Source organism: Chiloscyllium punctatum, chromosome 26 (assembly GCF_047496795.1).
Source record: "Chiloscyllium punctatum isolate Juve2018m chromosome 26, sChiPun1.3, whole genome shotgun sequence".
NCBI classification, from domain to species: domain Eukaryota; kingdom Metazoa; phylum Chordata; class Chondrichthyes; order Orectolobiformes; family Hemiscylliidae; genus Chiloscyllium; species Chiloscyllium punctatum.
In genome coordinates this window covers 5,441,649-5,457,731 of record NC_092764.1, presented here as the reverse complement: position 1 = coordinate 5,457,731, position 16,083 = coordinate 5,441,649, and the positions used below count along the sequence as shown (strand labels likewise).

The 16,083-nt window shown below is 39.4% G+C and overlaps 1 protein-coding gene across 5 annotated transcripts in view; it reads right to left on the bottom strand.

The window, feature by feature from the left end:
- Nucleotides 1–16,083, bottom strand: part of garre1 (granule associated Rac and RHOG effector 1) — a 209,059-nt gene that overhangs the window by 102,915 nt on the left and 90,061 nt on the right. For 4 of the 5 annotated variants that reach the window (XM_072595804.1, XM_072595809.1, XM_072595808.1 and 1 more), the window contains exon 2: nt 10,963–12,496. In XM_072595804.1, coding sequence (XP_072451905.1) covers nt 10,963–11,421 — 459 coding nt within the window. In that variant the 5' untranslated portion in view covers nt 11,422–12,496. Of the gene's footprint in view, nt 1–10,962; nt 12,497–15,508; nt 15,653–16,083 lie in introns of those variants that run through there. The other variant, XM_072595805.1, reaches the window with a different exon arrangement.

Genomic DNA, 16,083 nt, shown 5'->3' with positions numbered 1-16,083 from the left:
TTACAGGACTATTTCACCAGTGGTATTGTACTTAGTCTATACTTCATTCAAGATATACAGGAAAAGTGACCTCAAACTTTCACCAGGGATGTATCTCAGCAAAATGTTATAAAATCTTGCCTCCAGGACATTGCTGATAGATAAGTGGGTTAAGACAGTGGCATGTGATGACAGTTTGGGAAGCAAAGAATTGGCCTCAGTTCAGATTTACATCCAATAAGCCAACAATCATTGCTCAGACTCACATAAGAGCAATTTCCAGGGTGAAGTTATGGAAGAATTTGTAGAATAGTCAAATGTGCTCAGAAAACTGAAGTTAAAAGGGGATGGAGATGCACCAGGAAGTTAAATCAGTTTCGTAACAAAGTGCATGTGAATAGACACACACCGAAAACAGCCAACATTTACACCAATACACCAGAGTAGCCAGAAAAATCTGACAATGCTTGGTGTGCTATTCCTCAGTCAACTGGCAGATATCAGTCACAACATTTTATTAGTTAGTTAAGTGAAACACAGACTCAGCTGAAATCTTCCTAGGGCACCAGAGTTTGCAAAAGAGATCAGAGTCTTAATAGTATGTTTTCCCCAACAAGATACTCTTATCTCACCGCAATCAATCAAGCGATTCCCATCAGAAAAAAGATTTGAAGTTCTGAAGAAAAGTTACCGGACCCAAAACTTTAACTCTGCTTTCTCTCCACAGATGCTGCCAGACCTGCTGAGCTTCTCCAGTAAATTCTGTTTCAGATTTCCAGCATCTGCAGTGTGTTTTAAATTTGTACATGAAAAGAATATTTCTTGTTCAACATTTAAAATATCAAGACTAGCTACTGCTCCATTTCTTGAATTATTTGCTTCCACTTCAAAATTCTCTTCCTTTGCTCAAATCTCTCCAAGTCTTTGTCTTTCCATCTTTGTAATTTCCTCCAGCTCTACTTCCTTAGATATCTGCACTCACCTAATTCTGGTCTCTTGCATATCCTCCACTTCTTCGCTGGTGTCATATCGTCAGCTGTCCAGACCAAATAGTATGGAATTCCTGCCCTTAAACACTATACCCGTCTACTTCTGCTCCTTTAAGGTTTGTTAAAAATCTAACTCTTTGACTAAGCTTTTCCGAGGTGCCTCATTCTGAATTTGTGTCTGATTAAACATCTTGGAAAGTTTGACTATTAAAGTCGTGAGTTACATAAATGGAAATTGTGGCAGCCCATTCTTTCAACTGCTGCCCCATTAAGTACCAGTTTGAACCCTCCAATATGTTACATTCCCACAGCCAGTTCCACAATTGTCAAGAGGCATTGAGCAAAACTGTCTAGGGGGAATAGGGATTGTTTTCAAAATTCATCAGTTCTGCACAGTACCTCATCCTGTGGAGGTGGTGTAAGTCTTCATGGGCATTCTTTTTTCTAACAAAAAAGAGAGAATAATGAAAAAACAACAAACTCATCCAAATCTGTGCTTCAAACCTAACCACTTCCACTTGACCCAGTGTTCCAAGTCAATTCAAACAGACTGTTCAATCAACTCTTACATTATGTATTAATTAATAAAATAGGGTTTATGCTGCTTGTCAACTGGATTTTTTTTATTATGTCAAGATAAATCAAGTCATGCCTTAAGTCAGAGAAAGTGACTCACTCAATGGAGTCCAAACTCTAAAAATGAAGTCTGCAGTGCAAACCTACTTCATCACCCAGTGCAGCCAGAATATGAGTCTTAGTTCTCTCTCATTATGGGAAGAATAACTTTTTGATTTAGCTCATCCCTTGTGTCAGGAGTTATAAACGAAGGTACATGAAACCAGGCCTTTGAGTTTCGCAAGGACAGAAGTGAATGGTATACTTTGCAGATTTGAGACAGTGAAGTGAAAAGGTAAACTTAAAATATGCCCAAACCAGAGATATGAACAAATGGATACAGGTTGAAGTTAGCTACAAGACTTTTAGGATTAATTGCAGGAATGAAGAGCATACTGTATAAACTCCCAAAGAACTGGAGAAATCCCAGAACATTTTCTTTAAAAAAAACTGTTAGATGCTACATTAGGAAGTGAGGTTTGCGAGAGGAAAATCAATTATCATTCTGATGAGTTAGAAGCGCTTTGCGATTTCTGGACCCTGTTATTTGCCAGAGGTAGAATCATTGTCTTGTTTGCAGCAATCATCTTTTGTCAAAGCAATGGTTAGGATTGCCTCAAATGGCAAAAACTAAATAGTGTCTTCAGTGCCTTCACTCTTCTTCCAAATCGGCACTCCTTGCTTAGTTTGAAAATTAAGCACGTGAAAATTAAGCAGGTGACAGCTACACTCCAAATCTCTCTCAATCCTGACTTGGAACTGCAATTGTGGATGCTTCAATGTCACTGAATCAAAATCCTGAAATCCCTCCCTAAAAGCTCTGTTAGAGTACCTACACCTCATGGGACTACAGTAGTTCAGGAAGGTGTCTCATCACTACCTTCTCTTGGACAATTAGGAATGGGCAATAAATGCTGGGCTAGCCAGAGATGCTGACATCCTAAATAATAGGACATTTTAAAAACTTTCCGAGTTACTCAGTAGCCATTCTGCTGAAGGATCCCATGATTTCATATTCCATTAAAACTAAATGAAAATGTTCTGGTGAACAAGCAATTTTGATACAACAAATGAGATGGATGAAATGTGACAAAGAATCAAATGGGTTGCATTACAAAAAGGTTACAAAAAGCAATTCATGACAGTACACTTGTGTAGATACTCACTACTTGGAAGTGTCTATGTGGTACCTGTTTGTTTAACAAGTACTTTGTCAATCAAATAATTGCTACTAAATGTATGTGAACAGCTTTTAAGCGTTTTACTAATATAGCAGAAATATTCCACCTTGAAAGAGTGCTAAGAAGACTATTACAAATTTCATCAGTCAAAATTGACAATTTCTATGTTTTGTTTCAAAAGTCACACCAATAAGTGGATCTTGTGCACCCCAACAGGATTTAAACCCACAACCAGCAATCTAGAGATCACAATTTAAATACCACCACAGCAAGTTATGAAACTTACTTCAACAAACCCAGTATTCTGCTAAATTATATGCTGATTTACATGCAAGCTCAGCAGCATGGAAATCTAAACTGAGATTGATCAGCCATAATCAAGTCAAATGGTGAAGCAAGTTTGATAAGTTGAAAGGTCCACCCCTATGTCACCATTGTCACAAAGCTGAGATAACATGACCAAGTACACAAGCTGCTGACTGTTACATCAGAGGTCCAAATCAATGCTCTAGAACGTTTCTATCTCAAAGTTCACATTTTGTAGACTGAATGTTGCATAAAGAGATAAAATTAAACAAATCCAAATCTCTTCCGAGCAAGATAGATAGGAATCTTAAAACGTTCCAGCACATTCCATTGTGTTACACTGGTATTCTCCTTACTATCAAGGCCAATGTTTATCCATCCATCAGCATCACTAACAACAGTTTTTCTGACAACATATTCATTGCCAGTGTAGTTTCTTGCTCTGTGCTGCCACATTCTCTTTATTTTGACAGTAATAATGCTGCACAAGTATTTCCTGGGTACTGGAGCACTTGGGAATATATGTGACAATGAAGTGTGCTATATTAATTCAAATCATTTTATATTCCATGTAAATCACTGATATCATTGTGTTCTGGTAGGTGTCATCTTCTCTTGTTTTTTTTAGCCTATATTCTCTATGTTTCCCCGTCCCTCCATCTCTGAAATCAATGACTTGCTGGGTTCTGTAATGTTCAAATACAGGTAGACAACCCTTTATCTGAAATCCCGAAATCCAAAAAGCTCCAAAGTCCGAAGGTTTTTTTGAGAAATTTTTTTTCTCATTAACAAGGTTGTTTGGTGGGCAGACAGTTAACCCAGGTCGACACCCATTCGATGTGTGTCACTCAGATATGACGCTGGGGGGTGGAGGGGTGGTGTTGGCCCAGCACTGACAGGCCTCAATTCTCTCTCAAGGCCTGTGCCTGTTTTACTCAGCAAGTCATGCTCCTCTGGTAAGATTTTTATAAATTTCACCATTAAACTGTCACTTATTCTGAAATTCGAAAAATTCTGAATTCCGAAAACCGGCTGGTCTCAAGCATTTCGGATAAAGGATCGTGTACCTGTACCATATTCACATGTTCATTCACTAACAGTTACAAATGGAAGATTTTTTTAAAAGATGGTTACTTTTTCCTGTAATTTAAGACAAATGGAGTGATGGAAACTGGTGTGTGACCTGGCTGCATGGAGACATGGACCAGGTAAAACCTATTCAAAGTCAAATATCAGATTAAACACCAGAACACAAACAAAAGGGAGGATGAATGGAAGGAGTGCAGGTGAGAAAGGAAAAGAGCAACTACTATGAAAAGCCGGGAGAAAGATTATTCGCTGTTAGCCACTAGTCAGAATGTGGATGGGAGTTCATTGTGTGTGAGAAGAAATGGAAATTGTAGAAATGTAACGACACAGGAAGATTCACCATGGCCAGATGGCATCACTGGAGTCTGCCTTGCTGCTGGAATTTGGCGCAGGAATTTTGAGAAGTCTGGAGGAAATGAAATTCAATGAACACTAAACATAACTCCATGAAACAGGGAGATGCAAGTTTGTTGGAGGCTGAGTGCAACTCTGGGCTAGTTCCTGTAAAGAATACAATTCTGAGATGTGTGCTGTGTAATGTATAATTCGACATGAGCTTTTCAGTCATGTTAGGGAGTTAAGAGGTTATCCTTTTTGTAGTTTGGTGCATTATTTGCTTAATAAGTGCTTTTTAATTGATGCTGGTTTAAGTGTGATCGACACAGTAAAAGTGACAGCATTATAAAGAAAACCACATGAACTTCTTGAACATGCAAGAGCTAAGATTTCATGACTGGTGTAACCAAACATGGTTTATTGCTCTTGTTGTTGTATACAATCTGAATGAAAGCAGCATTGCATTAATATCGCTTGCCACATTACATCAGCATCACAACCAGCACCTTCAGCCACAAGAACATACTTGTAACCCCACTTTCAAAATTACAAAAACATATATGAACTAAGCAATGATATTAAAAGGTACAAGGATAGATTCATAAACAGGTTTGCAGTACACAGATCCAGGGTTTTCTCCAGTGGAATAAAATCAGTTAGAAGTGGGAGGTGATTGAGGTATGTAAAATGCTGAAAGGAATACCTTTTGCTTTGATGGACGCTGTATTCCATTTCTGGCCTCATGCACACCTCCAAATTCACTCCACCATTGGTGGCTGTGTCTTCAGTTGACCAGTTCTTAAGTTCTGGAATTCCCTCCCTGTACCACTTTCACATCTCCTTTAAGACCCGAACTGCAACTTAACTCTTTAACCAAGCTTTGGTCAGATATCTTAACATCTCTTTACTGGCCTCTATATTAAATGTTGTTTGAATAACAACTGTGTGAAGAACCTTGGTATCTTTTACAACATTAAAGATGACACATAATGAAAATTCTTGCTGATTGTTTGAAATTAAGACAGATGAGTTAAAAAGTAGTAAAGAAAATTTACAAGTTGTATATAAACTTCAAAAAATTCAAAACTTAGGTGCTTTTACACATGTAATCCTAGCTTAACAAAGGTTTGCACAACATGGTTTCACATTAACATCGGTCTTCAATAATACTTACAGCATTGCTACTTCACACTAGCATCATACATCTGATCATTCGTGTGTTATTCCCATGCTCAGACTGCAAAAACTGGGTCCTGGGGTAGGAAAAGAGCAGGCAATCTTGGGAGGATTGAGAAGAATCAATCATTGCAAGCAGCCCTGACTTTTATTTGTGCTGCCTAGGTTGCACTGTATTTTGTGGTCTCCAGTGATCTTTTAAAAGGCTGCTGATAAAACACTCAACACTTTGTTCAGTACAAGCTGATGAGTGTACACTAGCATTTTGCGAACCATGATAATCATCAGCTCCCTCTCAATGCCATAATAGTCATTAGATTAGGTTAGATTACTTACAATGTGGAAACAGGCCCTTCGGCCCAACAAGTCCACACTGACCTGCCGAAGCGCAACTACCCAGACCCCTACATTTACCCCTGCACCTAACACTATGGGCAATGTAGCATGGCAAATTCACCTAACCTGCACATCTTTGGACTGTGGGAGGAAACCGGAGCACCCAAAGGAAACCCACACAGACACGGGGAGAATGTGCAAACTCCACACAATCAGTCGTTTGAGGCGGGAATTGAACCCGGGTCTCTGGCGCTGTGAGGCAGCAGTGCTAACCACTGTGCCATCTTAAATGTTGTGGTATAATTTATTAATTTTACTCAAAATCACTCATTGAGCCAAAAAAGAGCCAGTAATTATGAGGTGCTTACTGCTGAGAAGAGAAAGTAAAATATTATGAAGTATTCTGAAATTAATAAATATTCAATAGATATTGTTAGAGCACTCCTTCAGGAAAAGGGAGGACAATTATTAAAAACATTGATCAATTAAAAGAAACAAAACCAGAAATTGCTGGAAAAACTCAGCAGTCCTGGCAGTATCTGTGGAGAGAAAGCGAAGTGAACATTTTGGAACGTTTTCCAGCAATTTTTCTGTTTTTGAATCTGATTTTCAGTATCCACAGATCTTTTTAGTTTTTTTGATCAATTAAGAGAGTTTGGTAATCCAGTAAATCCTAGGATGCTGTTAAGATTTAATTAGATATAATAAAGGTGGAATTATGATCAATATGGAAACTCTAAGTTATCTGTTGAGGTTGATGTTGATGTTTAATCCAATGCTCGGTTTTAATTATTTCAATAAAACTGCGAACAGTTTATGACACATCTCTAGGTCAGGGTAGGACTTGAACCTGAATCTTCCAGGCCAGAGGCAAGGAAGCTAACACCACTGTGTGACAAGACCAATATCTTTTAGCTTTAGGCTGAGAGTTTGAATGGTGATGTTAAAATAGACTACAGTGAAACTTTAATCATAGATAGCCACATGGGATTTGCAAGACACAAAAACAAGCTAATTTGTATAATATTGTTGCAAGTGGTGAAGTTGCCAGGGCTGATGATAAAGCAGGTAAATCTGATCAAAGTCTTCAAGATTTTAACAGGAAAAGACAGGGTAAATAAAGATAAACTATTTCTACTGGTTGGGGAGTTTAGAACTAGTGGGCATAGTCTAAAAAATTAGGGCCAGACCATTCAGGAGCGATGTTAGGAAGCACTTCTACACACAAAGGGTGGTCGAGGTTTGGAACTCTCTTCCATAAATGGCAATGAATGCTGCATCAGTCATTAGTTTTAAATCAGAGAGATCAATTTTTGTTAAACCACGATATTAAGGGATATGGGCCAAAGGTAAGTTATATGGAGTTAGGCCACAGACCAGCTGTGGTTTCATTGAATGGCAGAATAGGTTCAACAGGCAATCAATGAGGAATCAGAATGAATGCCCCAATAGGAGTTAACATTGAGGAGGCTGGTTATTCTGGAGATGTATATCTTGCAGAACATACCATAAGAAACAGGAACAGGAATAGGCCATTCAGCCCATCAAGCCTGCTCCACTAGTCAATTGATCCAATTGAAATACATAGAATTCTTAAAGGATCACCTCTCATTCTTCAAACTGCAATGAGTACATTTCAAGACATTTTTTAAAAATACAAAGCTAAAAAGCAGAAGTCATCATCTAAATTGCTGTGTCTGGAGTCACAGGCAGGCCAGGCAAAGATGACAGACTTCCTTCCCAAAAAGGAAATTAGTGAACAAGATGGGGTTTTGCAATCATCCACAGTGCTTACATGGTCATTAGGTAAACATTTTATTCCAGATTTTTACTGAGTTTCAACCTGCCATTGTGGAATTTGAACCCATGTTCCCAGCTTAAAGGTTTGGGCTTTACCATTTCTGTTTCCACTGCACTACTGCCTCCTTTTCTCCAACCCTTATTGAAGAAAACATCTGCATGTGAGGCAAGTAACTTGGCACCAATCCACATTTAATGCATTCAATCCAGTATGTTTGTTCATTACAACAAGCAAATGTTGAATCTTACCTGCCCTTTGGGCAATTAGGGATGGGCAATAAAAGTGAGCCAAACCAGAAATGCCTATGTCCCATAACCGATCATTAAAAAAGGACTATGGAGGAGGAGGTTGATGAGCAAGAAGAACCAACAACCAAGATAATCAACGCAAGGACACTTGTTGATTTTTCAATAAGGTTTAATAGGCCATGGTCATCTTTGATTAAGGTGACTGTGGTCTTCAAATGTGAACTGAAGTATGAAAAATGCAGTCAACTTGTTAAAGGGAGCATTTCAGAGAGAAGAAAAATAAGTGCAGCTGTCACTAAAATAAAACCTGAAAAGCCTCACAGCAAAAAATCTTTGAAGAGAATACTGTAAAGAGTCCCACGAATAATCTCCAAAATAAAACCCTCCAATAACCCTCCCAAAAGATCCTCTCAGCCTCCAGTTAACCCACCTCAACCATCATTCATCCATTCCCATAAGCGCAAAATGGATTTACATCTTGTTGAACTATATTTTCCTTTCTTACATTAGCGTAAATTTATTGACAATGTATAATATTTTTAAAATAATAAAATGTACAGATCTGCTTGCTGATATGGAATGGCACATACACCATAAGCTTCCCCTCCCCAGACCTACCCTGTTTTTCACATCACCATATGACACGCAATGTGGTGTTTTCCAGGAAACAAACAAAAGCGTTAACTACGGTCTTTCTATATTGTACAGAAATCTGAAAGAAAATAGGTTGAAAACGGACAATTAGCCCTACTGCATGAATAGAGGAAATATAGTTTGATGCTTTTGATAGAGCCATGCGTGATGGACGTAAAACACAGGCCAATGGCACACCTACAATATATTCTGCTCACACTATTTTAAACCAGCTGTAAATCTGAACTGCAAAGAGAATGGTCATGTCACATCATATATTGCTGCCATTTATCAACTGTTAAACAAGCAAGGGACAACTAAACAAAGCTGTAAAGCAAATCCATGTGTATTCCACAACACAGATCACTAAGCTTCCAGCAATTACACAGCAAATCCAGGTGTTTTTCTACTGAATTTTCCATTAGATGAGGAGAAAGTGAGGACTTCAGATACTGGAGGTTAGAGTCGAGAGCATGGTGCTGGAAAAGCACAGCAAGTCAGGCAGCACCCGAGGAGCAAGAAAATCGATGTTTCGGGCAAAAGCCCTTCATCAGGAGTAACGGGCTTTCCTGAAGGGCTTTTGCCTGAAATATCAAGTTTTCTGCTCCTTAGTTGCTGCCTGACCTGCTGTGCTTTCCCAGCACTACACTTTCCATTTGATAACCCTACTCTGTTAATTAGTGTTTCAATCTTCTTCACACCAATTTCCACTTATAGCTCAGAATCTTCTCTTGAAGAGTGTCAAGTCTTTGCCTCTAAATAATTATACAGGCCCTTCCTGTATTGCCCCCACAGAATACCTCATCACATTCTGCACCATAGAACATTATAGTGCAGTACAGACCCTTCAGCCCTTGATGTTGCTCCAACCTGTGAAACCAATCTGAAGCCCATCTAACCTACACTATTCCATTATCATCCATAGGTTTATCCAATGACCATTAAATGCCCTTAAAGTTGCACATTCACTACACAGAGTACCAAATCATAAAAGAACATTACAGCTAAACCCAGTTTTCTCATTCACAGGTAATCTTCGGTCACTGGATAGAAAGTAAGGAGGAGGATGAACATTTTCATTGAAGGAATGCAATGGAGATTCAACAGATTAATTCCTGGACAGTCCTTTAAAGAGAGATTGAGGAGACTAGTCCTACATTCAAAGAATCAACAGAGTGGATGCTTCTATTGTTTAGGACTCAGAAGAGGAGGCATGTCTTCATTCAGAGGCTACTGAATCTTCGGAATTTCTCACCCCAATAACCTGTGCAAAGCAGAAATCAATGGATTTCTCAATAATGTCATCAAGGGATATGGAAATAGCACAGGAAAATGGCACAGAAATAGATAATCAGTCATGATCCACACTGACAGAGTAAATTTGAGGAGCTGAATGGCCTACTCCTGCTCCTACATATCTTGGTCAATTTTACCATCCGCATTCCAACCTAAGAGTTTGAAATCAACTTCAACCCGCGACTCCATGGCTGACTACCAGCACAGATCAAGCACAAGGTCCGCAAAGCTTAATCAACACTAAATTCGCAAAAACAAATCCAATTTATTAGAAGTGGTATGTAAAGGTGTCAGCCGTGGCTCCATGGATAGCACTCTTGCATCTAACTCAAAACATTGTGGGTTCAAGTCCTATTCCAGAGACTTGATCATGTAATCCAGGTTGACCCTCCCAGTGCTTTCCTAAGGAATGCTTGCACAATCAGAGATGCCATCTTTCAGATGATGCGTTGAGGCAAGGAACCATCTATTCTCTCAGGTGGATAAAAGGATCACATGGCATTATTTCAAATAACAAGTGTGGGGTTCTCCCCAGTGCCCTGTCATATTCAACTCTCAACACACACAGATCAAATGGTTGGGCCACTTATTTCACTGATATTTGTGAGGTCTTGTAAACAAATGAGTTGGATCTTTCCCAAAATTACAAAATCAATTGTATTTCAAAACTCCTGCATTGTCAGTTAAGTGATTTGAGAAATCTGGAGATTATGAAAGGTTCTATAGGAATAAGAATTTATTCTTTCGTTTTTTTCAAAAAAGGGCTGGCAGTAATCATATTTTTTAACTCAGCACATTAAGAACTCTCAGTGTTATTTGCAACAATTCTTGCAAGCTAGTTCACAAAACAATCTCTTTGGGCAATACTTAAAATAGAAAAAGATTTGAAATAATGCTTTTGGGGGGGGTATTTACAATAAATTCATGTTTATGGTGGCAATTCTCAGTCAGTCAAGCAACTTTGCCAGTTTCCTTACCTCAATGTCTTGAAGACTGAAGTCATTCTGATCTTTGAAGTTTGCTGTCCCTGCACTCAGTTCCATCAGCATTTTCGCAATTTCTGGTTTTATTGCTGCTGTGAGTCTGCTTGCTGCCTCCATGACATGTACCTGCACGTCTTTCAGTTGCATAGCTGCTTTAGAATAATGTGAATTTTGAAAAACACTGCTGAAGAGGTCGGTGAGGAGCGTGCTGGCTCGGCAGAACACATTCAGTGCATCCAAGTATTTGGAGATTCCCTGTTGGATATCTGCTATCTGGGTGGTGGGTGTCAACGGAGGTGTCACAGCAGCAGAGGATGCCATAGGTGCGCTCAGGGTCCTGCCTAGCTCAGGCATTGGGTACTGCTGGTGTTGCTGCACTTTCTGCTTGGACCCGCCAAGCAGAAACCGTCGCTTATAGTCCATTTTATTTTCCCGAGCACTGCAACAATACATAAGTAATGGTGTTTTTTTTCTGTGGGTTTGTTGTTTGCCCTTTTCTTTGAGTAAGTCGTCTTATTTAGGTAGCAATTTTTTTTTCTGATTAAATGTCCCAAACAACTTTGAATATGGAAAGTTCTGCAAAAAGAGTCAAGAGTATCACATACATAATTATAGCTCTAGCGTATATCCGAAGGCTAGCGTTTTCACACGTGCACAGTCTGTCAGCACAGGAGATGATTCCTGAAACAGTCAAATCTATTAGTCTTCTGTAGGTGCAGCCCTGCTGCGACCAGTCAAGTATGGAGAGATAATAAAAAAAAGACGTTTTTCAGAATTGATTACCGTTGCTCTGTCCCCGAATTGCACATTCATCGGCGGCTCATGCTTCTCAAAAAGCTGCACAGTAATGCATGAAGGGTTCAGCACAGCCTCTCACTATACCGATTATTAGAACAAAACCAGCGACAATGGTCAACAGGAGGAGTCAATGCCATTTTACACCCTAAAGAACGTGGGGCTGCCAGTGAAAGAAACCAAACCCAAAAAAGGGAATCAGCTCACCAGTTAAACTAGTATCAAAGCATTGTCTTTCTGTTTTGAATCACACAATGTTGATGGAACACTCTTGCTAGCTCCAACACAAAAGCACTTGCCAAGTAAACTCAAAGGAAAGTAAGATTCGCAGACTTACTAAAATGGACTAAGACACTGATCAACAGCGAAAGTTAAACGTAAAATATTAACTATTCAGTGCTCGGACTATTACTCAAAGCAGTCCATATTACTTTTGTCCCGTGATCAAGTTCTTCAAAGAAATTTTGACAGATCCAGTCGGTCAAACGTAGCTCATTTGGATGTAGTGTTTCAACTTTAACACAAACAAAAAAAACTGACAAGTGCCTATGCTCTTGCAGATTTCACAAGCTGCCTCCTCCTCCTCCCTTCATACGTGTTGGGTTTTTAAATCCTTGGTGAGGTAGTTTGGGATCGAAGCGGAAACAAGTGCTGCTTCCAGATTGATTATGCACTCAGTTGCAGTATGAAGCAGGACAGCACTAACGTATTTCTAAGGCCTCTAGGTCATTTCCTGAAATAAAGAAAAGAGAAATCAATCCAAACAATACATTTTGCTGTGAGGAAGTCAAAATTCTGGCTTTAAACATCCCTTGAGATTCTAACGGCTTTGGGAAGCAAAGCAGCAGGTCCAGTTGAACTTTTATTTTTTTCAAATTACGTCTGACCTATTTAATGAGCATTTAGATAACACGAGGGGGATAGGATTAGAAGAATATGTTGATAGGATTGGATTGAAGGAGGCTGATATGGAGGAGGAGGAGGAGGAGGAGGAGGAGGAGGAGGACTGGCAGAGGGTCTCTCAGTTGAATGGCCTATTTCTGTGCTGTACGTTTTACATATTTCATAAATCAGAAACTCCAACTTTGGATATGAACATTAAAGTTGGCTTTTAAATATTGCTCTCTCGCCCATGCCAATATTATCAGCTTCCTTGGTGCTCATAAACATTCATGATTGCAAGGTTTTCTTTTTCAATTTATTCATGAGATGTTGATGGCGCAAAGGTAGCATTTGTTGCCCATGCCTTTCTGCTTCTCTGAGGAATACCTGCAGTGGAACATCTGTTTGAGTACAAGATTCTGATGCAAGAGTACTTCAACCCAAATCAGTGATGTTATCCCTCTCCTTGGATGTTCCTGATCTGCTGAGTGTTTCCAAGACTTTTTTTTGCTTTTCTTTCAGAAGTGAAGTCAGAAAACACCTCCACATAAACAGTGGAATTTCATTAAAACTGACAGATGTATAGCACAAATATCAGTCATTACACAGCTTGTGATTGAGAGCCATGCTAAAGAGAAAGACTTGCATTTCTAGACATTTTTAATCATGCTGTTCAGACATTTTCTGATACATCTGGGGGCAGGTGGGACCTTCTGACCCAGAGGGTGGGACAGTACTACTGCTCCCCAAAGAGTTCTAGACTTGCATTTTTATAGCTCTTTCTGAGCTGGGTACTCCACAGCTAATGAAATAACAATTTAATTACCACTTAAGTAATTGATATGATTGACAATCAGCCAACTTTAGAACATGAATATTGACAAAGGCAATGCTGGATTCATAATTTCAAAATGAGAAGTTCTACTTTCTTGCAGAACATTTGAAATCACTGAAGTTACTCCTGCTGCAGTGAAGATGCAAGTGCACCAGATTTGTCAAATGAAGCTGTTTTGCATGTAAAATGATTGTGCTATCAGATGTGAAATTCATTGATAAGTGTAGACTGTCTATCAATTTGTGGAAATGTTCATCGTTTTTGATATCATTAATTTTTTAGAAAAATAAAGAACATGATTATAAATGAAGAGTGCCAATATGTCCTCTGAACATCCTTCACCATTTGGTATAATCAAAGCTGATCTTCCAACGTAATATCTTCCCACATCATCATACATTAACATCCTACAGTGTTGATCCAAAAATTACAGTAACGCAGAGAACATAGCCAGAAAATTCCAGTCCAGTTGCTGATTCCAAAATTTAACTCCACCCAACTGCTCAATCCACCCAATAATTCACCAATACCTCCACATACTTTCCTATACTACCCTCCCTCAACAAAACCCCAGGGGCAATCCACTTCAAAGGTCTACCTTTCTCTGCAATGAAGTCTTTAAATACCTGTACACTAGTTACTATGCACAAGTATAGTGTGTGACAGAGTGCCCTGCATTTACCTCAATGGCAACAGTTCCAAAAGACTGAAAGAGTCTTGACAGCATCGAGGAAAAAGTAGCCTACGCAATTGGCATTCTTTCCACCACCAACATTCACTATATCCTCAACCAACATACAATAGCTGTTTCAGCAGTGTGAATCCTCTACAAGATGCACTGCTGTAACTCACCAAGGCTTCTTCAACAGCACCTTCCAAACCCAGGACTTCTATCATCTCAAAGGTCAAGGGCAACATATACTTGGGAACACGTTACTTACAAGTTCCCCTCCAAACCACAAACCGTCCTAACTTGGAAATATGTCATCGCTTCCTCACTGTTACTGAGTCAAAATCCCAGAACTCCCTAACTCCTCTATGGACCTCATGAACTGCAATGGTTCAAAAAGGTGGCTCACCACCATTATGAGTAATTAGAGATGGATAATAAATGCTGGCCTAACCAATAAATGACAAAACAGAAGAATGAATTTGTAAAAATCCCTCCAAACTTGGGCCTGTCCTATACAATTCAAAGTGATAGTTTAACACCTCTCAAAAGGACATCAAAGATCTCTGGGATCACAGCAAGACAACTGTACCTATCGACATTTATTCCTCATCGGGAAAAAAACACATTACCTGAAAATACCACTACATGCACAGCAAGCCCTCACAATTATCAAATTGGCTTCTGCATTCTCCACAATTAGAATGGAGACCACACATCAAAAGTACTTCAATGGCTGCAAAGTGCTTTGGGACATCTTATGATCATGAGAGGCTTCACATATATACATATTTTTTACACATTCTGTGTAGATTTGTTCGACTGTTTGTGTTAAACATAATCACGTTATGATTCAATATTTAGAATCCAGAAAAATGTCACTTTAAACACCCTTTCTTCAAAAGAATCAGGGTAAAACTGCGACTGGTTGGAGTCACACCAAGCACAAAGGAAAATGGTTGTGGTTTTTGCAGGTCAGTCATCTCAACTCCAGGACATTGCTGTGGCAGTTCCTCAGGGTCGTGTACTAGGCTCAACCGTCTTCAGCTGTTTCAGCAATAACCTTCCCTCCATCACAAGGCCAGAAGTGGGAATGCTCACTAATGATTGAACGATATTCAGCACTATTCATGGCAATGAAGCAGTTCATATTTGCACCATGCAAATGCCAGGCAATTACTATCAACCAGAAAAACTAACCATTACTTAACATTCAATAGCATTATGGTGTTGAATCCCCCATCAACATGCTCACCATTAATGAGAAACTGAATTGTACCAGTCACAAAAATACAGTGGCTACAAGAGCAGGTCAGAAGCTAGGAAATGTGCAACAAATAACTCACTTTTGGACTCACCAAAGTCTGTCCGCCATCTACAAGGCACAAGTTAGGATGTGATGAATACTCTCTCCTCTTGCATGTATGAGTATAGCTCCATCAATATGCAACAAACTTGACACCACCGAGGAAAAGCAGCCTGCTTGATTGGCATTCCATCCACCATCTTGAATATTATCACTACCGATGTTCAGTGCAGCAATGTGCACGGTAGTAATTCACCAAGGCTCCTTCAAAACCCACAATCTCTCCCACCAAGCAGGACAAGGCTAACAGGTGCATGGGAACATGCGCAATTTTTCCACCAATCCATACACCAAGCAGGCTTGGAACTATATTGCTGATCCATTATTGACACAGTGTCAAAATCCTGGATTTCCCTTTCTAACAACAATCTGGGATGTCCCAACATCCCAAGGACTGCAGAAGTTCAGGAAGGCAGTTCCCCACCATCATCTTCAATTACAGATGAGTCAGAAGTACTGGCCTAGCCAGCAACACACATCCTATGAACAAATAAAAAAAATGTGAACAATCCAAGGCTCTCAATATATCTTTCTGGTTAAGATGCTCTACGACTGAGAACAGGTTTA